General features: G+C 39.2%; 1 protein-coding gene across 4 annotated transcripts in view; it reads left to right on the plus strand.

The window, feature by feature from the left end:
• Window positions 1-437: 437 nt before the first annotated feature.
• OSBPL9 (oxysterol binding protein like 9) overlaps window positions 438-27150 on the plus strand; it is a 170518-nt gene continuing 143805 nt past the window's right edge. For 2 of the 4 annotated variants that reach the window (XM_044914509.1, XM_044914510.1), the window contains exon 1: window positions 446-561. In XM_044914509.1, coding sequence (XP_044770444.1) covers window positions 451-561 — 111 coding nt within the window. In that variant the 5' untranslated portion in view covers window positions 446-450. Of the gene's footprint in view, window positions 562-27150 lie in introns of all 4 variants that reach the window. The other 2 variants (XM_021684302.1, XM_044914511.1) reach the window with 2 other exon arrangements.

Here is a 27150-nt window from a genome sequence, read left to right on the forward strand (position 1 = left end):
TATTTTATTGCCTGTTCCCCTCTACTCATGAAGTCTCTGCTGAATCCCCAAAGCCTAAGAGTATCTAACACAAAATAGCAAGTATTTCTTAAATGAATGGATTTGTGAAATGAAGGCATAAATGAATATCAGATGTGAAATCTTTGGGACCTGTAAGGTATCATCATGGGTAATAAAATTATTTATGTTAATAAATAATCTTAGCGGTATTCATGCTTGCATTCCTCACATCCCTGGCACCCAGTTCTGCACACAACACACGCCCCATGAAAGCTTGTTTGAGGTTGATAGCTGGGGGCATGGGTGGTTGAGTTTACGAGGAGCAGCAGCAGCTGGCCCCGCCCCGGCCCCGCCTGGTCCCGCCCCTTCCCGTGGCGGCCCCGCCCCCCACAGTGAATGCCTTATAGGCGAGTGACGTCAGGTCGTTTGTTGTCATTGGCGGCTCCCAAGATGGCGTCTATCATGGAAGGGCCGCTGAGTAAATGGACTAACGTGATGAAGGGCTGGCAGTACCGTTGGTTTGTGCTGGACTACAATGCAGGGCTGCTTTCCTATTACACGGTGAGACCTCGTGGGGCAAAGCTCCGAGCGCCTCGGGGGTCGCTATCCCTGGGGGGGGGGCGGGCTTTTTGGTAGTCGGGTAGAGGTTGCTAAGCTGGGGGTGCCGCCGTACGAGAGGGTTCCCTCGTGAGGGGAGGTTTTACGTCCCGGATAGCCAATGAGGGTGAAGGAGATGGTGGCGCAGCCAATAACCAGGCAGTGGCTGTCTGATTTATGGGTTAGGGGCGAGCCGCGTTCCTTTTTTAGGGTCCGGTATTAAGCTGTGGTGGGATCCAGCGCGGGTGTAGGCGGGTGAGGGTGGTCGTAGCCATGATTTAAAAGGGCAGGTTACGCAGTGCGTGTGGTTTCCCCACATTGTCATGAACTTGACATTGCTCCCCCGCCCCCCGACCCTGTAGACTGCCGCGCCCCTTAGCTTCCCTCCAGGGATTAAAGGGCGCTGTTTTCTCCAAGCAGTGGTCACACAAGCTTCGCCAGGTCCTGAGGTGACTGGCTCTCGGGCCACACGAAGGAGTCCGAAATCCCCGCTGTCTGCCCAAACTGAGTGTTTCTTTCATGGGACGCACTCCTCTATTCTGTGAGAGGCGAGCGTAACCGACGCCTTAACTTTTGAAGCCAAGGATTTCCCACCCAGGCGTTTCTCGTTAGCGAAGACGGAACGGATAGTGCGGCGTCTCCTGAAAGTTGTATTCTGGGGAGGGCTGAATTTAGGGCTTCACTGTCATTAAACACGAACCAGTGGCCGTGGGCAAGTGCACGAATTGCCATGAATCTTATGTTCTGATTATCCGTTCCACACCTACCGCATTAGAAATAGAAGGTGGGTGGTATTAGAGAAATTACTTAAAAAAGTACTGTCTCTGAATAGTGTATAGTTAATAATAGCCAACTAGAGGAAAGAAACCACTTAAAAGGACAAAACAATTCCCTGAAGCCTTCAGAAAATTATAAAAGAAGAAAAAAAATTATAGAAGAAGGGTTAATGTTGAGAGAAGTGGGAGCACTAGTATTTATTCGTTCGTTTGAAAACCATTTATTGAACTCGCGCTGTATGTTAATTATTATTGCTTTGGGCTAGGTGTGTGCTTGTGAGCAAGAATCAACAGAGATCAAGGTATTCACCATTGTTTTTCTCTGGAGCTTATATTCTAGTTTAGTGGTTCCCTTAATTCATTTCACTCACAGTAACTATGCAAGGTAGGTATTTGTTATCCTCATTTTATAGAGGCTCCAGGCTTTTAAGTAATTTGCTCAAGATCACAAAGCTAAGCAGTAAGTGGTGTAATCAGGATTCCAGATTGCTGGCTTTCTATTTTCACTGCACTTATCTTCAGGGGAGAGAAGTTAAGTGCAAGCTGTGAGTTACTAAAGGCTAGTCTGCAGGAGTAAAAAAATATAACTTTGAGCATCCTTTAACTATCAACATCCTTTCCCTACATAATTTTTAAAGGGAGAAAAAAACCAAACCTGAATGAGATATAAGCCCGTCGTTCAAGATTATCTTTAGGTAGCCATGAAAGAGATGAAACTGAACATTATATCCTCAGAACTCTGGAATTATGAAATCCCATGGCTCAGATAAAGAGTAATGTTGGGTTTCATTAGATGTGATAATCAGAAATTCCAATGGACCCTTTCCAGCCTATTCAAGGTAGAGTAATTTCAGTAAGTAGCACTATGGAATTAAGTTAACTCTACAAATCCCACATTTGTATTGGTCTAAATCTAGGGCCATACCGGAGAGGCCCCAAGCTGGGGTTCTTAGGAGCTCCTAGCCCAGCCCAGCTCCTTTTTCCTGTATGGTTTTTTTTTCCTTAGTGTATCCTTTTTTTGCCTCCTTGCCCTTTTAGTTTTTGAATACCTTGATAAATCTCTCCTTTCCTTATTAACTAAATATAGGTTTTTCATATACTTCTTCCTCCCCTTCCCCCAGTACCTAATTTCTGCCTTCTGAGACCAGACTCTATAAAACATCATCGTTGCCAGCTGAAGGAGGTATCATATTTCTCACTAATGGCTCTTTAGAAGTCCCTTTTTTTTTTTTTTTTTTCCCTTTTCTAGTTCTTTGGTATTAAAGCATTTGCTTGTGGAGAAACAGCAGGGAAATATTATAAAGTAAAATGATCTTGTGAAATAAAATGATACCTAATCCCAAATTAGAGGAGGTCCAGCAAAGATGAAAAGAGGATAGGTATACACTTAAAGTAGGAGACACGTTGAACATTGGCAAGGGCTTCTGTATACTTAGACATTGTTTTAGTACATTAGGATTCAGAAGGCTTAGAAGGTACAGTTTAGCGATTTGCATGGGGCTAATAACTTGGAGCTACATCTTCCAGAAAGAGTATCTGAATTAGTTACATTAGCCTTTTAGCAGAGTAATAAATAGCAAGTCACTCTGTCCCTTGTTTCCAAAATCACTTAGGCTCTGGTCTGGTTCTGTGGTTGGAGATCTATTCCAGGGTGGCCATGAAAACCCTGAACTAAAGTTGATTGGCCTTGCTTTAGAGTTCCCCTGTACTGAAAATTGATACTGGGATAATCTCAGAGTTGGGTTAGAATCACTGGGATTGCCGTGAACTGAATAGATTCACCTAAATGTCATCTCAGCCTGGATCTTTTTCTCTGGGCCTGGGCCCAGACCTAGACCTGTTCTCTGGGAATGAATGTATTTTTACTTTATCTTTCTTTTATTTTCATACTCTGTGAATTTTCAGTTTTTGAAAAAGAGCTTCATAATAGTATTGTTCTGCCCAATACATGAAGAGAGAAACTGTCTCTTTTAGGAAAGTAGATTGAGACAGTCTTTTCAGCTCTAGTCCAGTCTCTTAAGTATTAGAAACAATATAACGTAGTTCATTCAGCAAGCATTTATTTGGGGCCGACTTTGTAACTGGCATTGTATTATATATGGTGGTGGTACAGAATGAAGGAGAGTCCCTTCTACCTAGGAACTCACAGTCTAGCAGCGGACACCTAAACATAATTTCAAAACAATATGATAAATTTCAAAACAATATGATAAATTCTACAATAGAAGTAAGAATAGAGTGCTGTGGGAACATTGCCTGGAAAAGGCGAGGGAAACATTTGAGCTGAGATTTATAGGATAAAGGAAGAAGAGAAAAAGGGCATTTCAGGCAAGAGGAAATATGCACAAAATGGGAAACTTGAGAACATAAAAGTGCATTAAGAAGATACTAAGGATTTCTGGGGGGTGGGGGGATGGGCTATCCTGGTGATGGGTATTAAAGAGGGCACGTACTGCATGGAGCACTGGGTGTTATACGCAAACAATGAATCATGGAACACTACATCAAAAACTAATGATGTATGGTGATTAACATAACATAATAATAATAATAAAAAGAAGATACTGAGGATTTCTGAGCAGCTCTAGTGTAAAAATGTATATGGGAGATAGCAGGATATTGAGTCCAGAAGGCATTGGGAGCCATAGGTTAGGCCTGGAAATGAAGATCTGTTAGATTATAGCATATAAGTAAGTTTATTAGATACCTAGGGAGGGCTAAGGTATAAATTTGGGAACACTGTGAACAGCCAACCATTTATGTGAATCATGATCACAAAGGAAGGTGAGAAAGGAAGGAAAATTGAGGGAGTTATAGATATATGGGGAGTTGGAAGGTTAGAAAGTTAGTAAAGATCATGCCTTTTGTAAGTTTATCAAATGTTTACTGAGAACCTACTGTGTGCCAGGTGCAGTGCCAGAAGGAGGCGTTAAAATGGCAATAAAATGGAAATAATCCATGCTTTCATGATACCTAGAGTCTACTGGGGGATACAGCAAGCAAGAAACGTGATCAGGGAAGCATAGGATGCTTGGGTATGTAGGGAGGTCCAAGACTCAGTCTTGGAAAGTCAGGAAATGTTGCCTGGAAGAAACAGGTTTGCTATGACCTGAATGATGAATAGAGGTTAGCTATGTGAGCAGAGAGAGATAACTGCTTGAGATAGAGGAAGTAAATGTTTTCGGAGGAGACAAGAGTAAGGAGTTAGACAGTCCTGGAGTTTGGGCTGTGAGATGGACATGAGATGAGCTGAAGAGGTGGGTAGGGGCCAGATAATGAAAGACTTTCTTGGTAAACTATGCTAAGGAATTTGAATTTTTCCCCCAGGGCAGTGAAAATCATTAAGTGTTGTAAGTACTCTTTGTTATAGAAAAATTTTGATTATAGAAAATTTCAAACATATAGAAGAGGATAATAAAATGAATTCCTGTCATCCAGCTTGTATAGTTATCAACATATGGCCAATCTTGTTTTGTTAATACTTCCACCAACTCCTTCCTTCCCCATTGGTTCATTTTAAAGCAGATCCCAGATACTATATCCTTTCATTTGTGAATATTTCAGATGTATTACTAAAAGTTAAGGTCTCTCTCTTTTAAAAGTTATCACAATACCATTATTACAACTAAGTATTACTAATTTACTAATATAAAATATCTAGTCAGTGTTCAGTTTCCTTGTCTCAAACATTTCTCCCTCACCAGTTGGAGTCAGGATTCCAATTCCATTTCTTTCTTTTTTCTTGTTTGTTGAAGAAACAAGATCATTTATTCTGTGGGATTTTCTACATTCTGGATTTTGCTGGCGGCATTCTTGTGGTATGTTTAAACATGTTCCTTTGTTGTTTGTATTTCCTACAATATAGGAACTGTATAAACTGATAATTAGAGCTAGAAACTTAATCAAATTCAGTTTTTTTTTTCTTTTGGGCAAGAATTCTTCATAGGTGAAACATTACATCAGGTGGCACATAATGTCTGGTTGTCTCTATGATTTTAAAATTGATCAGGAGGTACAGGTAAAATTTGTATCCTTTAAAGAAGACTGTCATTACAGAGAAATAATCAGGTCATATCGACAGGACTTAGTGATTGGATATGAGTGAAAGGGGGAGGAGTTGTCTAATGAAATGCAGGTTTTTGGTTTTACATGGGGAATGATGATAGGGAAGATAGGAAGAGCAGGTTGGGGGAGAGGTTGCTTTGGGGCATATTGAAATTGATATAAAGATGTCCTATAGTCTGGAATTCAGGAAAAAATCTGGTTACAGATACATATTAGCTTTATATATGGAGAATTGAGAGAGAATAATGAGGATGCTCAGAAACATCTTTGGATTAGTTATTGCTTTGTAATCAATTACCCCCAATACTTAACAATTTAAAACAACAAACATTAGAGTTTCTGTGGTTCAGAACTTTGGGAGTGACTTAGCTGGGTGGTTCTGGCTCAGGGTCTCAAGAAGTTGCGGTCAAGACATTGGCTAGGGTTGCAGTCCTGTGAAAGACTTGACTGGAGTTGGAGGATCTGCTTCTAGGATGACTCACTCACACAGTAGTTGGCACAAGGCGTCAGTTCCTTGCTGGCTGTTGGAATGTGGCCTCAGTTCCTCACCAGCTAGCCTCTTCATTGGGCTAGACTGGTGTCATTATGATAGGCTTTATGACTTCACCCAGAGGGGGAGTGATCAAAGTGAAAGCGAGGAGGTAGCCGCAGTGCCTTTTATGACTTAGTCTGAGAACATCACTTCTGCCTTATTCTGTTCATTAGAAATGCACCATACAGTTTAGCTCATGAGAATGGGAATGGGAATTTCAGGCATTGGAAGGGGAATTAGGCCCTACCTTTTGAAAGGAGTGTCAAAGAATTTGTGGACAGATTTTGTTTTTTGTTTTTGTTTTTTTTTTAAAGATTTTATTTATTTATTTGACAAAGAGAGACACAGCGAGAGAGGGAACACAAGCAGGGGGAGTGGGAGAGGGAGAAGCAGGCTTCCCGCGGAGCAGGGAGCCTGATGTGGGGCTCAATCCCAGGACCCTGGGATCATGACCTGAGCCGAAGGCAGACGCTTAACGACTGAGCCACCCAGGCGCCCCTGTGGACAGATTTTTAAACCACAGTCATATTCAGGGGATTGACAGAGAAAAAAGCCTGCACAGGAGAGTGACAAGGGACAGCCAGAGATACAAGAGAGAAACCAGAAGAATGTGGCAGTCAGGGTGGGAATAGTGAGTTGGCCTGAATACTGTTGGGAGGACTGAATAGATGAAGACTAAAAGGATCTACTGGATTGATCAGTTTGGAGATCATTGATGCCCTTAGTGAGATCAGTTTCTATGGGGTTGTAGGGGTGGAAGAAAGGCAGATTGGAGTGGTTTAAAGACTAAGGTGTAAGAAGTAGAAAAAGTGAGTGTAGATTGCTCAAGATGTTTTATTGTGAAAGAGGCAGAGAGGGATATGAAATTAAGGGGTAAGGCTTCTAAGGTAGGATTTTGCTTAAATGTTGTAGGGACAGGAATCAAAATCCATGTTAAAAATGAGGGTAGAGTTAGTACTTAAAGAGTGTAGTAAAAGATTTAGATCAATGGCCTTGGGACCTGGAAAAAAGGAATGGCTAGGGATACATTAAAGGTTAATCAGGTTGTTTGAGGAACTAGTTGAGATTATAAAATATGATTTGTTTTGGGGCGCCTGGGTGGCTCAGTTGGTTAAGCGACTGCCTTCGGCTCAGGTCATGATCCTGGAGTCCCGGGATCGAGTCCCACATCGGGCTCCCTGCTCGGCAGGGGGTCTGCTTCTCCCTCTGCCCTCTTCCCTCTCGTGCTCTCTCTCTCAAATAAATAAATAAAATCTTTAAAAAATATATATATATATATAAAATATGATTTGTTTCATCATTACTCCAAAATGTTTATTTAACTCTCTTTATATTGTTTTTATAACATTTTGGAGAGAAAGTTAGCAACAGTGAATTAATAAGTTACCAGGGCCACTCAAGGTATTTTTTGTAAAAAGAATCATTAGAAAAATCATATGTTCTTCCCTATTACATGCTGCCTGGAAGAGATTTTGCATTTCAGAACTACTGGTAGTTGGGGGCTACCCCGGGTGGCTCAGTCTGTTAAGCGTCTGCCTTAGGCTCAGGTCATGATCAGTGTCCTGGAATCTGGAATCCAGCCCTGCTTTGGGCTCCCTGCTCAGCGGGGAGTCTGCTTCTCCCTCCCGCTGCTCTTGTACTCTCCCTTGCTCTCTCTCTCTCCCTCTCAAATAAATAAATCAAAAATTAAAAAAACAACAACAAAAAACCACTGGTAGTTGAAACACATTTAAGAGTTATTTGGCTGTCCTTAGAAATGTTTGGAAGATCAAAATTTTTGAAGAGCATAAGTATATGTATTTTTCTTGCAAAGATGTAAAAGAGGTAGTTTCAGATTCTCCTAGAAAGATCTCAGCACCACTCCCATCAAACAGTTAAAAGTGAATTTATAGGGGCGCCTGGGTGGCTCAGTCGGTTGGTCGGCTGCCTTTGGCTCAGGTCATGATCCCCGGGTCCTGGGATCAAGCCCCGCATCCGGCTCCCTGCTCGGTGGAGAGCCTGCTTCTCTCTCTCTCTCTGCCTGCTGCTCTGCCTACTTGTGCTTTCTCTCTCTGTGTCAAATAAATAAATAAAATCTTAAAAAAAAAAAAAAGTGAATTTATACTTTTCTAAATAAACCATTCTTGACAGTTTTTATTAAGCTTAAATGGTATATATTAGAAGTCCAAAACTAATAAAGTCGCTTTTGAATTGTAAAAGGAACAAAAGAAAAATTGTATCTAATCTAAATGTCCTGAAAAGAAAACAAAGGAAGTTTCTAAAATGGTAAGTATTATCAGTGGGAAGAAGTATATGGAAATTTTGTATTGTTTGCTTTCTTGAATACCCTGGTCAGCCTTGATTTTTCCATTTCAATAGCCTTGAAACTTGCTCATATAATTCTTTGGGAACTTAATCATTTTATATTTGTTATCATTAACTAGCCGTATCTATAGTACATTCTTTATCTGTACAACAAGTTTGTAAACTCCTCAATGACAGTACTGAGCATTATGATTTTCAAGTCCTACAGTGTGGCACATTGTTCTTGTAGTGAATAGAATGTCCAACGCCCTTAAAACTTGGTTTAGAGATGAGATTATGTTTTACACAGCCTTGTAAGTTTTGCAGAATGTGCTAATAACAAATATGTACGTTTCCATGGTTTATGTAAAACACGATTGAGCTTATATCAACAGCAGCGGCTTTTGTTTAATTATCCAGAGCCTGTAGAACTGTGTGGGTTCTTTTGCTTAGTGAGTTGTATCAGACAAGCAGTCAGCTCTTGCTTCTGTTACAAGCAGTTTTTGTTAATGGTAATAATTTGTGGAAGGATGGAAAATAGATTGTTCTTATGCCACTCCTATATGTGGCAGTTGTCATAGGATCAGATTTTCAAATACTTACATAATTCCAATCAAAGCCAGGACAGTGCTCAAGTGATTTAGATTAAGGATTTATTCCTTTTATTGCTTATAGAGAGACAGACAAATGGCCAGCCCAATCATTTATTTTTATTTTTTATTTTTAAAGATTTTATTTATTTGACAGAGAGAGACATAGCGAGAGAGGGAACACAAGCAGGGGGAGTGGGAGAGGGAGAAGCAGGCTTCCCGCAGAGCAGGGAGCCCGACTTGGGGCTTGATCCCAGGACCCTGGGACCATTACCTGAGCCGAAGGCAGCCACTTAACGACTGAGCCACCCAGGCGCCCCCCAATCATTTATTTTCCTTCTCATTTTATCATGCAGGATTCTCTTGAACTAGTTCCTTAAAAAAAAGGACTTTACTTTTTTTGCAAAAGTTAAGTTTACAAGGTACATGAAATCATACAAATGGAATTATATTCAAAGGAAGTGTTTTGAGGTATTCATAATTAATTTTTTCCCATTCACGTGACAATGTTAAGATTATTTTGAAAGTCGATTTTCTATTTCCTGGAGTTTGTTCACATTAGGCCTTCATGCTAGGATTGTCTACTTATTTCATTTCTTGTATTTTAGCCTTACTGTTATAGCATAGATGGGTAGATAAAATATTGGGTGAATATTTGCTTTGTTGCTTTGACAACTGTCTGTACATTCTCTCAACCCTTCTCTTTCCTCCATCATTCAGAGAAGGTGCCATGCTCCCCAGAGACAATGGAGTACATTTAGTGGGAACACTCTTTTCTTTTTCTCTCTCTCTCTCTTTTTTTTAAAAGATTTATTTGACAGAGAGACACAGCCAGAGAGGGAACGCAAGCAGGGGGAGTGGGAGAGGGAGAAGCAGGCTTCCTGCTGAGCAGGGAGCCTGATGCAGGGTTCCATCCCAGGACTCAGGGATCATGACCTGAGCCGAAGGCAGACGCTTAACGACTGAGCCACCCAGGCGCCCCTATTGGGAACACTCTTAACATCTTGTACCCACACTTACTAGTATACCTACTTTCCTGCTAACCCTACCTGTATCCTTCCCCATCAGAGTGGAAGAGGTAATCCTTGGGTATTCTGGATTCTATCGGCTCACAAATTTTCAAGGACCCCAAGTCTATAGGTTTTCTCCTCTTCTGCTTTTTTTTTTTTTTTAAGATTTTATTTATTTATTTGACAAAGAGAGAGAGAGAGTGAGAGCAGGAACACAAGCAGGGGGAGTCGGAGAGGGAGAAGCAGACTCCCCGCTGAGCAGGGAGCCCGATGCAGGGGCTGGATCCCAGGACCCTGGGATCATAACCTGACCCTGAGTCAGATGCTTAACAACTGAGCCACCCAGGCATGCCTCCTTTTCTGCTTTCTCTACTTCCTTTTCTCTCATGTGTCTTAAACTTCCTTTCTATGTATGGACTTTTGTGGTTTATTTTAAGAGTATTAATTTTGCAATACAACAACTAAACATCTTTGTTATGACAATTTCATGTGGAAATTTTTAGGAAATCTTTGGGTTGCTTTTTTTTCTTTTTTTGTGTGTGTTTAACAGTTTTATTCAGGTAATAATTCACATATCATCTATTTGAAGGATACAATTAAATCGTTTTTAGTATACTCACAGAATTGTGTAACCATCTCCACGGTCAATTTTAGAAAACTTTCATCACCCCCAAACGAAACACTATTTGCATTATATTATTACCAGTGTTTCACCCCTAGCCTAGGCAACCACTAATCTACTTTTGGTTTCTACAGATTTGCCTGTTTTGTACATTTCATATAAGTAGAATCATATTATAAAAGTGTTCTTTAAATGATTGTAATATGGCTTCTTTCTTTTAGCATAATGTTTTCAAGGTTCATCCATATTATAGCACATATCAGTACTTTTTACTTCTGAATATTCTGTTGTATGAGTATTACACATTTGTATTTATCCATTCATCAGTTAGCAGACATTTGAGTTGTTTCCTTTTTTTTTAGGTATTGTGACTAATGCTACTATGAACGTTTGTGTACATAAGTTTTGGTGTGGACGTATGTTTTCATGTCTCTAAGATATACATAGGAGTGGAATTGCTGGATCATATGGTGACTCTTTGTTTAACCTTTTGAGGAATTGTCAGACTGTTTTCCAAAGCAGCAGCACCATTTTACATTCCCACCAGAGGTATAAGGGTTCCAGTTTCTCTGTATCCTTGCCAATATTGTTATTATCTGTTATTTTGATTATAGCCATCCTAAGTGGGTGTGAAGTAGTATGTTATTACGGTTTTGATTTGTGTTTCCATGATGGCTGCTGATGTTGAACATCTTTTCATATGATTATTGGCCATTTGTATCTTTTCTAGAGAAATATCTATTCAGATCCTTTGCTAATTTTTATTTTTTTATTTTTATTTTTGTTTTTTGAGAGAGAGAGCGAGCGAGAGAGAGCAAGGGGGTGGGGGCAAGGGGCAGAGGGAGAGGAAGAGAGAATTTTAAGTAGGCTCTACACCAGCATGGAGCCAGAGGTGGGGCTCGATCTCATGACCCTGAGATTGTGACTTCCGCCAAAATCAAGAGTTGGATGCTTAACCAGCTGAGCCACTCAGGTGCTCCCAGATGCTTTGCTAATTTTTAAATTGTGTTTTTTTTTTTCTTTTGAGTTGTAAGACTTTTTTATATATTCTAGATACAAGTCCCTTATTAGATAAATGATTTGCAAATATTTTCTTTCTGTGGGTTGTCTTTTTACTTTCTTTTTTTCTTTTTAAGATTTTATTTGAGAGAGAGTGAGAGAGAGAGAGAGAGAGAGCATGAGCAGGTGGGAGAGGCAGAGGGAGAAGCAGACTCCCTGCTGAGTAGAGAGCCCAATGTGGGGCTTGACTGAGCTCAAGGCAGCCGCTTAACCAACTGAGCCACCCTGTCTTTTTACTTTCTTGATGGTGTTCTTTGAAGCACAAAATTTTCAAATTTGATTACGTGTAATTTAACCTTATCTTTTGTTGCTTGTGCTTTTGATGACAAACCATTGCTTTATTTAAGGTCACAAAGTTTTATAACTGCTTTCTTCTAAGAGTTTAAAGTTTAAGCTGTTATGTTTAGGTCTTTGATTCATTTTGAATTAATTTTTGTATATGGTGTGAGCTAAGGGTCACATTCTTTCTCTTAAATTATATATTCTTATTTTTTATTCTTTCATATGTAGCTATCCAATTATTCTAGCACCATGTATTGAAAAGACTATTCTTTATCTTGGGACCTTGTTGAAAATCAGTTGACCATAAACATGAAGGTTTATTTCTCTCCTTATGTCAGTGTCACACTGTTTTAATTATTATGGCTTTGTAATCAGTTTTGAAATTGGGAAGTATGTCTTTCAGTCTTTTTCTTTTCTTTTCTTTTTTTTTAAGATTGTTTTGGTTATTCTGGGTCCTTGGAATTTCCATATGAATTTTAGGACCTACTGACTTTTTCATTAACAAATTAACATGGTCATATTTCTCCCAAGTCGAAAAATGTGTCGCTTATTCTGTGTCTCCCCGGAAATACCATCCTGACCTCTCTTCTTAAACCTGTGGAAAGAGTTTTCTACACTGTTTGTAACCATCCATCTTACATATACTCTGCAGCAGTCTTTACCTCCAGATTTTACTGAAAACCCTAGCAAAGGTCTCCAATGATAGCTTTGTTGCTAAACCCGATGGGTACTTTTTCCTTTTTCACACTTAATTTTAAAGCACCGTCTCTGCAGAACTTGGTGACATTGATTCCTCTTTTTTTAAAGCTTTAAAACAATGGTTTTATTGTTCTTGAAGAGATGACACCCTTAATTTTAAGAAATTGAAACAGTACTGAAAAGCACATATAGTAGATGGAAGAAAAGTCCCATCTGAAATTCCTGTCTGTGTTTTGGAGAATCGTTTTCCTAAAAACTGTTTATGCTTAAATATACATGTATGTATATTTTATATAACTAGATCATCTTCTACATGATATTCTACACTTAATAACATTTTATTAAAAATTTTCCATATAATTTAGTGTTGCATTTCTTCAAGTAGCAAATTGAACAAAGGATATCATTTCTCTTTCATCCTTACTTAGTGAGATCTCGGTTATCTGGCTTTGGGAGATTAAGATTCCTATGCTGTTTGTGATGCTGGAGAAGGTACAATAATCGGCATTATTATAGTTCTACTCAGTTGGTTAATACTCAGTTTACTTACTTAAGACAGTTTATGAAGACCACCCACAGGTAAAAGGCTCCACTTTTTAATGAGGGAGTGGCAAAATTTTAGAAGATCTTGTGGGATGGGGCACCTGGATGGCTTAGTCGTTAAGCGTCTGCCTTTGGCTCAGGTCATGATCCCAGGGTCCTGGGATCGAGCCCCGCATCGGGCTCCCTGCTCGGCCAGGAGCCTGCTTCTCCCTCTCCCACTCTCCCTGCTTGTGTTCCCTCTCTCACTGTGTCTCTGTCAAATAAATAAATTTTTAAAAATCTTTTTTTTTTTTAAAGATTTTATTTATTTATTTGAGAGAGAGAATGAGATAGAGAGAGAGAGCATGAGAGGGGGGAGGGTCAGAGGGAGAAGCAGGCTCCCCGCTGAGCAGGGAGCCCGACACGGGACTGGATCCTGGGACTGCAGGATCATGACCTGAGCCGAAGGCAGTCGCTTAACCAACTGAGCCACCCAGGCGCCCATAAATTTAAAAAAATCTTAAAAAAGAGCTTGTGGAATGAGACATATTATTGTAGGCCATTGTTGGAAAATACAATCTGGCACAAGCCTCTACTAGATGTTAATCTATTGTTTTAGGTATTTTCTAATATTGTCAAATATATCACCTCATTAAGCCTCTCAACATCTCCCATTTTTTCTTTTTTAAAGATTTTATTTATTTATTTTGACAGAGACACGGAGAGAGGGAACACAAGCAAGGGGAGTGGGAGAGGGAGAAGCAGGCTTCCCGCTGAGCAGGGAGCCTGACGTGAGGCTCAATCCCAGTACCGTGGGATCATGACCTGCGCCGAAGGTAGATGCTTGACTACTGAGCCACCCAGGTGCCCCTCTCCCATTTTTTCTTGCTGCCATAGTAGCACATAAACCACCATCATGTCTCACTTGACCTGTTGCAAAAACCTCATAACTGTTCTGTTTCCATTTTTGCTCTCTAAAATGCATTTTCTGTCAGCCCAAGTGATCTTAAAAAAAAAAAAAAAAGAAAAACAAAAGCTCATGTTATTTCCCTGCTTAAAATTCTCTAGTGACTTTAGGAAAACATCCAAACTCTTTATTATGACTTATATGTGCTTGGTTATCTGCCTCCACTTATTTTGCTATAGTACTGCTCCCTCTGCTTACCACTCTCTATCCACTCTAGATTTTTTTTTCTATTCCTAGAGCACCTCAGACTTGTTCCTGCCTCAGGGCCTTTGCATAGTTTTCTGGCTTCTCAGACTGTTATTACTCCTGGTCTGTGGCATGGCTGATTCCTTCTTGTTATACAGGTCTTCATTCAGATGTCACTGCTCAGAGAAGCCTTTCCATAACATCTAAAGTAGACCTCATTGTCAGTCATTATCACAATGATCTTGTTTTATTTTTTCATGGTGTTTATTGTTAGCTGCTGAATTTATTTTTTCTTGTTTATTGTCTGTTTCTCTCCTCTGGAATATAAACTCCGTGAGAACAGAAACTTCATTATTTTATCTCTAGCCTCTCGAGCAGTGGCTGGCATTTAGTGAGTATTCAGTAAATATGGAATGAACAGTAGTATGAAGTAGTTGATATTTCTTATACACATGAAGAAATTGAGACTTAAAAAATAACATGATAGGGGCGCCTGGGTGGCTCAGTTGGTTGGGCGGCTGCCTTCGGCTCAGGTCATGATCCTGGAGTCCCCGGATCGAGTCCCGCATCGGGCTCCCTGCTCGGCAGGGAGTCTGCTTCTCCCTCTGACCCTCCTCCCTCTCATGCTCTCTGTCTCTCATTCTCTCTCTCTCAAATAAAAAAAAAAAAAAAAAAAAATAACATGATAGTTTCTATGTGTGTGATCAAGTTTTCTCCAAATAGAATGTTCTTTCTGTCAGATATTGAATTACACTAGCAGTAATTTTTTTTTTTAAGATTTATTTATTTGAGAGAGAGACATGAGTAGGAGGGGCAAAAGGAGAGGAAGAATCTCAAGCAAACTCTGACATGTGCATGATCTCACGACCCTGAGATTAGGATCTGAGCCAAAACCAAGAGTCAGATGCTTACCTGACTACGCCACCCAGTTGCCCCAGCAGTAATATTTTAAAATGGTCATAAACCCAAGTTATCACTAGTCTATTGACAGATAATAATTTACATCATTATCACAATGAAATAAACTTTCTGCAAAGATCCTTCTAAAATGCTAACTGCATTGATTAATCATTAAAAAGTACTGAATCTTTTTACATCTAAGATATAAGATAGGGACTTAGATCATTCCTATTGAAATGCCAAGAATAAACAAAAGACTCTTCCTATTACAGCTCACTGAAAGCCTACTAGATGGGGAGAAGAGCGTAGGAGCAGATACTAAGCTTTAGAATTTGTTGAGTGATGAGTATTTTATATTCACAAGACATGAGAGTAGAAAGGTAGTGGCAAATTCTTGAGGGTAATTCTACTTTGATACTGTAGTCACCCTGAAGAGGAGTAAGTGTAAATTTCTGATACGTGACATCCTGCTTGACTAATCCACCATTTTGTGCTTGCATATTCACTCTTCTTCCTTCTTGAACTTTTTTTTTTCCTTTTTAAGAAACCCGAAGTAAAATTAGACCTGACCAGAAAATGAGAGCTTTTAAATTGCCCCCCCTTTTTTTTTTAAAGATTTTATTTATTTATTTGACAGAGAGAGAGAGACAGTGAGAGACAGAACACAGCAGGGGGAGTGGGAGAGGGAGAAGCAGGTTTCCCGTGGCAGGGAGCCCGATGCCGGGCTTGATCCCAGGACCCTGGGATCATGACCTGAGCCGAAGGCAGACGCTTAACGACTGAGCCACCCAGGCGCCCCTTTAAATTGCTTTTTTAAAAAAGTTTTCCCCCCTCATTGTGAAAGTAAAGTAAGTTTATTGTAGATCATTAACTTCTCAAGAACTTGAGCATTTCTTAAGCCCTTAGCCATAGCTCTTGAATTCCTGGAAACCATTTTTACCAGTTTCTTCACAAAAAATTTTTTCTTTTGGAGCATGTCCCCATTCTAAATTGAGGCCAAGGATGAGTCTTAGAATTAGAGAATTAGGACTAAGAATCCAAAATACTGTGGTTCTGACTATTGTTCATGCTAACTAAATTATTTTGTGTGCTATCCAAAATTTCCCATCTTTAAATTTTCATAATGTTCTTTTTACTGTTTGTCTTTTCATGACCTTATTACTTTGGGCCCTGACTTAGTCTTTTCCAAATAAGGAAAAAAATCCCTGGGCAATTTTTGTTAGAGAAGTGAAGTTGAAAGATAATAATGGATTATCACCGCACAGAGAAGTACTAATACAACAACACAAACCACCTGGAGTTTAACATGCATGCTTCCATCATTTCCTTCAGTCATTTTTTGTGAAATAACATTAATCAGTATTTAGTATTCTAGCTATATTTGAGAAGCACAGCAAAAATGGAAAATTTACATTGAGGTCAATATATATTAACATCCTTTAAGTAATTTGCACAATTTAGGCTACTATTTAGTACTTAATGTTTAACTTTAGAAAGGATGTGAAAACTTTAAATTGTCATTAGCTGTGCTTAATTAAACGCTGTGAAAGTGGTTCTCTCCACTGATCGGTTGGCTTGAAATTCTGACTTGAAGATAAAATTATCTTTTTTAAGAAATAATGAAAGACCTGAGACTTTACAATGTAATAGGTCACTAGAACAAAATAGCCCACAGGAGTGCCTGGGTGGCTCAGTCGGTTAAGCGTCAGACTCTTGATCTCGGCTCAGGACTTGATCTTGGGGTTGTGAGTTCAACCCCTGCACTGGGCTCCACGCTGGACATGGAATCTACTTACACACACACACACACACACACACACCCCTTTACCTATAATCTTGAAATCCCTTAATCTCTGAATTCCAAAGGTTTTTCCCCTAAATTTATTATATTCTTATTTGGAAGTAAAGCCTGTTTTGAACTCTGTGGCTGTTTATGGACTTTATCATAGTTAGTGTAAATATATGTTGTACTAGAGAAATACTAATATGCTGGATTGTGAAATTAATTAAATGCTTGATACCCTAGACCCCAGTGCAGGTATGACACAGTTTATGTACTATATATTATTTTTCTAAAATTGTGAATTTCAAACCATATGAACCAAAGGTCTCAGATAAGGGATGTGGACCTGTATTTGTGATCTAGTGACCTAGGGTTTACATGCTAGAGGTAGTTTGGAAGGCAGGGGTACAGCCTCAGAAGCACTGCTGCAAGTCTTTATAGGGTGACGTTTATACTACTGAATTGAGAAGGATTGCTGATGTGACACTCAGCCTTTGTTGACTCAGAAAATCTTTGAAGGAGGACTTAACCAGATTTATAGTAACTGTGGAAGAAATTCATGGCCATTGTATTTACTATTATAAAACTAGTATTCCAGTTTATTAATTCATAACAAGAAATATAACTCTTGAGACTTGTATGCATACTTAGGCTTTCTGATTAGTACATTAGTGCATATAGTCTCTGAACGCAAGCTATACGGGATGCCAGATTTCTAAGCAGAAGCAGACCGAAGGGAGTTACGTGTTACAGATACTTAATGGCATCTGACACTGACATCATTATGCAGTATCTGCATATTAGAGACACATGTATTATGAGAACTGAAAAGGTCTGATCTTTCGGTCAGAAGAACTTTTCTTCTGGCCTTCTGGTTCTTGCTCTGGCCATCTTACTCTAGTTCTGTTACTATTAATACTTTCTGATACTTAGTATAATTCGTCATAATTGGTATAATGACCTCCAGGCTGTTACAGCTCTTAAAGATGATCTTGTATATATTTGAGTTCTGATGTCTTTTCTTGAAAGGAAGGCAGCTGTCTTCCCAGGATCTTAGACCCCTAATATTACTGTTGCCTTGTGTACTGATTCAATATACTTTCCTAAGGCTTTATCTGTAGTATAAATAGAAACTAAATCTTTCGCGGGACATGAGGTCTTCTATAGTGGGGGATGAGTGGGAGATGAGGGCGTTATCTATGATAACTTGAGGTATGAATGAGGGGAAATTCTTCCACTGTTGTGGGCCTGTGGCTCCTCAAAGTTTTTAATGGTGTAGATTTCCACTAGCATGATGTCATTTTTGTCTTGAGTGTCCAGAGACCTTAGCTGGTGAAGGCTCTCTGGTACCTTAAATACTATCAGAATGGTTTAAGGATTTTGTGCTCTCCAAATAGAAAGGAGACTACAGGAATGGGTGTTACTGCTGTCATTTTCTATTTTGTAATTGCTGTTGTAAGCAGTGTTATCTGTATGGAATTCTGGCAAGTACTACTTATTTATTTACTTTTATTGAGATACAATTACATCCAGTAAAAAAAACCCACAAATTTTAAGTGTACAGTTAGGTGAGTTTTGACATTTGCTTATACCCTTTTTACCAGTATCCCAAAATATAGAGCATATCTGTCATCCTGCAGAATTCCTTCCTGCCTCATTCCTGTCCATTTCATGCCTTGGAGTCAGCCTCTTGTGATTTCTATCTTTATAGATTAGTTTTGCCTAGCAGGTTGACCACCTGTGTTCCAGGATTATATGGCCCAAGGTGCAACACGGACTATGAGTGCAACCTAATATGCTGTTGGGAATAAAGTAACATATGACTTAATACTGAGGCAGTGTTTACATTTATGCTAAAAGGAGAAAGACCATTTTGACATATGTTCACAAGTACTCTACCATAATGTATTAAATGTTTATTCTTTGCAAAGCTATAGCAGGGGTGTTGGGTGGGGGAGGGCAGGGGATGAATCAGAAACCCTGCCCTCTAAGAAAAGCAATGAGGCATGTACATAATTATTTTCATACAAGATAGAAGTAATATGTGCTTTAAGGAAGGTAAGACGGGGTGCTATGTGTTAAAAAGTTCAGAAGGAGACCTCGCTTGTAGCTGTGAGAGATTCAGAGCATGTCAGATGAGACTCTTACTTGATCTTTTTAATACAGACTTAGTTTATTTCAAGCAAAGTAAAATTAACATTCAAATAAGAATTTAAGTGTCTTTAACAGGTTTAGGGAGGCATTCTTTGCTTTATAAAAGGATTGTAGAATTAGTTTAAATGGCAAACTAATCTTCCCCTATGAATTTTGAATATGCTTGTGCAAAACTTTTCCAGGCTTATTTGCTTTGTGAAGTAAATGGATTTACTAATTCTAATTACATTTACAATTAAACAGGTTTTGATTGATGATACTATATAGCATTGTGAGTTAGCTAATTCATTAAGATACTTTTGAGTACTTAGTATAGGTGGAATGTGCTGAACTAATTTTTAAAAGTTTATAGTCCTGTTGGAGGTACAATTAACTAGTTACAATTAAGATAAAACTAAGTGGTAACTTTTGTGCTAAGTTTTATTTGATTTAGTGCTTACATAACATTGGGGATTTTTATTGCTCTTTAATTGTTTTATGGTAATATTTTTAAACGTAATTGTAAAAAATTCGTTTAAAAGAGATGTAAAGGCATCAGAAATGGGAAAAAAAGTTTCCCGTTTTACTCAGAATTGTTGAATAGCCTAAATTGGGAATGAATGGGCATATTTTGAGTGAATTATGTTTGTTGAATGAGTAGGGTGCCAGGGAGAGGAGGCTGGGGCTATTCATTTTTTTTTTTTTAAGATTTTTTATTCATTTGGTGGGGGGGAACTAGAGCACGAGCAGGGGGGGGGGGCAGAAGGAGAGGGAGAAGGAAACTCCACGTTGAGCAGGGAGTCAATCCAGAACCCTGAGATCTCAACTGACTGGAGCCAAAGGCAGATGAGTCACCCAGGCAGCCCCTGGCGCTATTCATTTAAAGACTATTTTAGAGAGACACAGAGAGAGAGAGAATGAGGGGACAAAGAGCAGAGGGGGATGGTGAGAGGGTGAGGGAAAGAATTTCAAGCAGACTGCACTGAGCACAGAGGCTGAGGTGGGGCTCGATCCCAGGATCCCAAGATCACAACCTGAGCCAAAACCAAGAGTCAGATTCTCATCTGATTGAGCCAGACACTCAACTGACTGAGCCACCTAGGTGAGTTGGGGCTATTCATTTAGCAGACATTTATCTAATACCTTCCAGGTCCTAGGCATCAATTAGGTTCTATAAGATAGGGTGGGGATAATGATAATACAAAGATAATCAAACCCACTGGTTGACAAGGAAAATAGATGTAAACAATTATAATACAATATAATAACTAGTGCAATAGCAACACCCATAAATTGAATAGAATGGAATAAATTGTACCTGAGCATAGGAGCTGGATTGGGAAGGAGTCCACAAAGGAAGTGTGTGAGCATGAAGGAGGAAAAATTATGATTTGTCTTATTGCTTGTTTTTTGTAGGGGCTACATATTATTACTAAAGCAGATTGGGGGTGTGTGTGTGTGTGTGTGTGTGTGGTGTGGGACTGAGCTGATGGTAGGAGACATGCCTAAAAATATGGTCTAAAGGGCATAGGGTTAGCCTAGGTTCGGAGAAAATGATTGTGCGTCTCCTGCTATATTTAAGGTAGAAGCGAGGAAGGAGCATGAATCTTGTGCCTTTTATATGCCAGGTGTTATACTAAGTGACTTACCTGTTTTAACTCAGCACTTGGCAAATGTCTGCTAAATGAATGAATCCTATGAAGGTAAGGCATAGATCAGCTCTGGGAACTTGTCACTTAGTCAAGGGCACACTACTATCAAGTTGGCAGGGCTGGAATTCAAAACCTTATCTCTTTCACCCTACAGCCCATGTTATTTCATTAAACTGTACTTCCTATAGGACAACATAAGTTATGTATCTCTGGGTATGCTTAATGTAATTTTTTTCCTACAAATGGTAGTTCCTTTTTTTTTAAAAAGCACATATATGCTTGAGGGATTGAAATTATTTTGTACATTTTAAAGAGAGATTTCATGTGTCTATAGCCTTAGAAGCCTAAATGAAGAATATTTTGAGCTGTTCTTAATTTAAATTACTTTGAAACGTATGTAGCCATCCCTTCCAAAGATGTGGTACACTGAAGTTCAGATAAAGTAATAAAATATATCCAGAATGTAACAATTAAGAGGCCCTCCTAGACTGCATTAACCCCTTTTTGAGAAGCAATTGTACACAATTTAAGACTGACTTTCAGCTCAGTAATTCTCAGTGTCCTTAAAATAACCTTTTTGTAAGGATTTAAGAAATGGACAGAACAGGCAGTCTGTAAATTAATATTATTTTGTGCTGTTCTCTTGAGAACACAGTCATTATTGTCACAGCGCCCTGGTTTGGGGGCTTTTTGTTTGTGTTTCCTAATACTCATTTCACAACCAATTTCAGATCCTGTGTTCTATAACAATTTTTGTGTGATTCTGTAAATCTCAGATAAAAGAAAAACTTCTCCGCCTTTCCCCTGTGGGCTGATAGACCAGAAGGTTTATTTAAAAATAAAATTCAGTAGCATCCCTCAGTGATGATTCACTGCCCACAAAGCATTTTAAAGCAACTTGAGGTTGAAATTACATTATTTTCTATTTAACTGTTCAATGGTGTCTTCATTGATAACTTCCTATTGAACTGCTGAGATTATAATCACACAGTGTGATTTATATCTAAAGTGAAGTCCATTTACTTTTAACTAGCATATAGATAATATAATAATGTGTTTTTTTTATTATTTTATGTATTTTCCCTAAAGTGATCATTGGGAGAGTGTGTATGTGTGTGTTGGGGGGAGGGGGTGGTGGATGTGGTCAGTGAGTTTGGAGTGAGAGAGATAATATGTATCTCTGTGGATACAGTTGTCCCTCACATTAAGTGAACCTAAAAAAGTTATATTCTGGAATAGTCTGTGTAATTAATTTTGTCAGTGTAAATTCTTCTTCCTGATAAACCTTTGTGGCCCTTTAAGAAATTTACTGCCATAGGAAAAGGAAGACTTTCTGGTTTTGTTAATTTACTAATTTTCTCCACAGGGTTCTTTTTTTTTTTTTTTTAAAGATTTTATTTATTTATTTGACAGAGAGAGACACAGGGAGAGAGGGAACACAAGCAGGGGGAGTGGGAGAGGGAGAAGCAGGCTTCCCGTGGAGCAGGGAGCCCAATGTGGGGCTCCATCCTAGGACCCTGGGACCATCACCTGAGCCAAAGGCAGACGCTTAACGACTGAGCCACCCAGGTGCCCCTCTCCACAAGGTTCTTTATTCTACATTCAGCGAAAGCTTCTTTTGGTTGCTTTAACCCCAGCCTAGATTTCTTAGCAGAGGCATATGAATGTGCTGATTATATCTCCAACTGTTTTATTACCAAAACAGGTGGGGTTTAGGCTCTGTTCCTTGACTTCCTCGGAGCCCCATTCAATGCCAAGATAAAGATCCAAGTGTCAAGCAGGTATGAAGATGGTAGTGTAAAGGACAAAGGTTCTTTTCCTTTGAGACAGGCTTAACAGGCTTAGTAACAGACGAAAAGCTATGAAATTTAATTCGTACTGGGGCAACTTATTTAACAGCTTTATTTTAGTTTTCTCGCCAACATAACCAAAATAATAATGGAAGCTTTGGATTACTTGTTGAGACATAGTATATAAGGTTATAGGCTATATTTATTGAAACTGAAAATGGCTATCTGCATTTATGTATATCCTTCCTGTCATCCGTTCAACAAATATTTTTGAGTCTTTTACTGTATATTAGGCTGTTCTCTTAAAATTTATAGGCTAGCAGGAATGATGAACTTTAAATAAGTAATTTCAGAATTGTTTAATTATTAAGTACTTTGTGTTGTTGTTTTTTTTAATATTCATTTTTATTTTATCCTGAATGCACACTTGAGGAATTCTGGGTTAGAGACAGGGTTCATAATCATAAGTGTATTGACCTGCTTCCGCCCTAATCCTTACCCCTAGGGCATTGCTGTAAGAACCACGTCAGTTGTCCTACACATATAGCCGAGTAGCTGTAGGTGAAGGATGAGGAAAAATGATTCTTCTCTGCTTTTGAAGAGTAAAGAGGCAACTGTCTCTCTCCTTCTGAAAAGGATCACCTTAGAAAGGTAATAAGCCTAAATCCCAACTCTAGCCCCTTACTTGCATATCTAACTTGGTATGCAAGTAAAATCTTTCCTGGAGCCAGATAGCCTTGTGGGTCTCTGCTTTTACAATCTAGAGGCCTTTTCCAGTTCTGAGGCTTCCCTTTCTCTCTCTCTTCTCTCTTTCTCCCTCCTTTCCTTTCTTTTTTCCTCTTTGTCTTCCTTCCTTCCCTCTCTCTCTCTCTCCCTTTTTTTTTTTTTAGATTTTATTTATTTGAGAGAGAGAGACTGCAAGCATGGGGGAGGGGCAGAGGGAGAGAGAGAAGCAGGCTCCTGGCTGAGCAGGGAGCCCTACATGGGGCTGGATCCCAGGACCCTGGGATCATGACCTGAGCCAAAAGCAGCCAATTAACGACTGAGCCATCCAGGCACCCCCTCTTCCTCCTCCTGTCTCTCCCTCTCTCCCTCCCTCCCTTTTTCTTTCTTTTCTTTTCCCTTCCTTCCTTCCTTCCTTTCCTTCTTTTCCTGTAAATACCTAGGGAGATGCCTGCTACCCTCTTCCTGGCACCTTGTGGGCTTAGCCTAGGGGCTTACTCCAGGCTTTTGACCTTTCAGCTTTCTTTGGGAAATAAAAAGTTTTATTATCCTTTCAGATGGGGAAAACGACAGGTCAGATTTTTGTGGGATGTTGAAATGTTGGAGAACTCCAGGGCTTTTTTACAGTGACACTGAGAAATCCAGGGAAATTTAATTTCTCCAGCATACTATGAAGGAAGAGGGTATTATAAGAGAATATTATGTGAGCGGTGGGTAATCTAGTCTAGGGGTTCCTGTAAAGCTTTTCTTCGTAGGGACTTGAGGGATGAGTAGGAATTATCCAGTTAATGAAGTGAAGGTAGATGAGTGCAAGCACTTCAGGCAACGGGAACAATATATGTAAAAGGCCTAAGGCAGGAAGGCATTTGTCTGGTTCAGGGAATAAAGGTCAGTGTGTCTGGGGTACAGGGATAATGGGGACTTTAGAGGTAGACTGGGGCCAGAACAAACAGGGTCTCTGGAGGGTAAATGAAGAAATTTGGATTTTATCCTAAGAGCAATGTAGAGCCTTGAAATCTTTTTTTTTTTTGCTTGTTTTGTTTTTAATCAAGGTAGTGACCTGCTCAGGTTTATGTTTTGAAAAGATACTTCTGGCTCCTATATGGAGGAGGATTAGAGGAGAGGAGAAGTAGATAGAAGTTAGAAGGTGATCTAGGGGGACAGATTATGGAGGTCTGGATTAGGGTGGTTACAGTGGAGATGAAGTTAAATGGAAGGATTTGAGGGATTTTTAGGAGACAGAAATGGGGGTACTTTGGATGGATGAAAGATAGGATTTGAGAGAGAAAATCATGAGTTGGTTACAGACAAGTTGAGTTTGAAATGCCTGTGAGAAAGCCAAGTGGAAATGTGCTGAGGGAGTATGCATGGTGGGAGAATGGAGAATATTTGAAATAGCCCTTGCTAAGAATGAATGGGAGAACAAGCTTACTAATGAATCATTTCCTACTATTCCTTTTGCCTGAAACTTCCCCCCAGGTTCTTTACTTTAGAGGCTTTTCTCATTCAAATCTCAGTGCAGATATCAACTCCTCTAAGAGTCTTCCCAAACCATCTACGTTAAAGTAGAACCCCTCTTCCCACAACAACTTTCTGATCATCACTCAGCTTTATTTTCTTCACATTTATCACTGGCTGAAATTATCTTGTTAATTTGGTTTTCTTAGGAGAAATATCTATTCAAATCCTTCACTCATTTTTTTTTTTTTAAAGATTTTATTTATTTATTTGACACAGAGAGAGAGAGAACAAACACAAGAAGGGGGAAACGGCAGGTAGGGGAGAAGCAGGAGCAAGGAGCCCCATGTGGGGCTCGATCCCAGGACCCTGGGATCATGACCTGGGCTGCCTTAACCAAGGCACCCCTCCTTTACTCATTTTTAAGTTGAGTTGTCTTTATTGTCGAATTGTAAGAGTTCTTCATATATTCTGGACACTAGTCCCTTACCAGATGTAGGATTTGTAAATATGTTCTTCCATTTTGTGGTTTGTTTTTTTTACTTTCTTGATAGTGTCCTTTGAAAAGCATAAATGTTTTAAATTTGATGTTCAGTTTATTTTTCTTTTGTTGCTTGTGCTTTTGGTGTCCTAAGAAACCATTGCATAATCCACAGTCACAAGGAATTGTACCTGTGTTTTCTTCTAAGAGTTCATAGTTTTAGCTTATTATTAATAATTTAATGGTTAGGGTAGGGGTCCTACTTTATTCTTTTGCATAGGGGTATATCCAGTTGTCTTTTTTTTGAAGATTTTTTATTTTTTTTATTATTTATTTATTTATTTGAGAGAGAATGAGAGACAGAGAGCATGAGAGGGAGGAGGGTCAGAGGGAGAAGCAGACTCCCTGCCGAGCAGGGAGCCCAATGCGGGACTCGATCCCGGGACTCCAGGATCATGACCTGAGCCCAAGGCAGTCGCCTAACCAACTGAGCCACCCAGGCGCCCCTATCCAGTTGTCTTAGTACTCTTTGTTAGAAAGATTATTCTTTCCCCCATTGGATGGTCTTGGCATCCTTGTCAAAAATCAATTGACCATAGCTGTATGAGTTTATTTCTAGACTTTCAATTCTATTTCATTGTTCTAATTACTGTCTTTGTTACCGTAGCTTTTTATTGTTCTGATACTGGGAAGTGTGAGTCCTCCAACTTTGTTGTTGTTTTACTGAAGATTGTTTTGGCTATTCTGGGATCAGCTTGTCAATTTCTGCAAAAAAAAACAGTTGGGATTTTGATAGGGATTATATGAAATCTGTAAGTCAATTTGGGGAATACTGCCCTTGTAACAATATTAAGTCTTCCACTTCATGAACATGAGATGTCTTTCCATTTATTTAGGTCTTTGATTTCTTCCAACATTGATTTGCAGTTTTCATTGTACAAGCCTTGTACTTCTGAAAATTAAATTTATTACTAAGTATTTAAATTCTTTTTGATATTATAAATGGAATTGTTTTTTCATTTCATTTTTAGATTTTTTTGTTCCAAGAGTATAGGAACACAATTGATTTTTGGGGCATCTAGGTGGCGCAGTCAGTTGAGCATCTGACTCTTGGTTTCACTTCAGGTTGTGATCTCTCAGATTGTGGGACTGAGTCGTGCACTGGGCTCTGTGCTCAGCCCACAGTCTGCTTAAGATTCTTCTCCCTCTGCCCCTCCACCCTTGCTCTCTCTCTGTCTGTTTCTCTCTTTCTCAAATAAATCTTAGAAAAAAGAAAGGAAACACAATTGATTTTTTATATATTGGTCTTGTGGTCTGAAAACTTGCTGAACTCATTTATTACCTCTAATAGGGTTTTGGTGGATTCCTTAAGATTTTTTATATATAGGTTCTGTCATCTTCAAATAATTTTATTTTATTTTTTTTTTAAAAGATTTTATTTATTTATTTGAGAGAGAGAATGAGAGAGAGAGAACACATGAGAGGGGATAGGGTCAGAGGACGAAGCAGACTCCCTGCCGAGCAGAGAGCCCGATGCGGGACTCGATCCAGGGACTCCAGGATCATGACCTGAGCCGAAGGCAGTCGCTTAACCAACTGAGCCACCCAGGCGCCCCAAATAATTTTATTTCTTCCTTTCCAATCTGGATGTCTTTTATTTCTTTTTCTTACCTAATTTTCCCAGTTAGAACCTCCAGTATAATGTTGAGTAGAAGTGATGAGAGAGGACATCCTTGCCTTGTTCCTGCTGTTAGGTGTAAAGCTTTTAGTCTGTTACCAGTAAGTATGATATTAGCTGTGGGTTTTCATAGATGTCCTTCTATGAAATAGAATAGTTACCTTCTAGTCCTTGAGTGCTTTTATCATGAAAGAATGTTGGATTTTGTCAAGTGCTTTTCCTGTTTTTGAGATGATCATGTGATTTTTGTTCCTTATTTTATTAATATGGTATATTATATTGATTGCTTTTCATATGTTGACCCAACCTTGCATTCTTGGAATAAATCCCACTTGGTCATTGTCTCAGTATGTTTGGGTTGC

The sequence above is a fragment of the Neomonachus schauinslandi genome, chromosome 4 (genome assembly GCF_002201575.2).
Source record: "Neomonachus schauinslandi chromosome 4, ASM220157v2, whole genome shotgun sequence".
NCBI classification, from domain to species: Eukaryota; Metazoa; Chordata; class Mammalia; order Carnivora; family Phocidae; genus Neomonachus; species Neomonachus schauinslandi.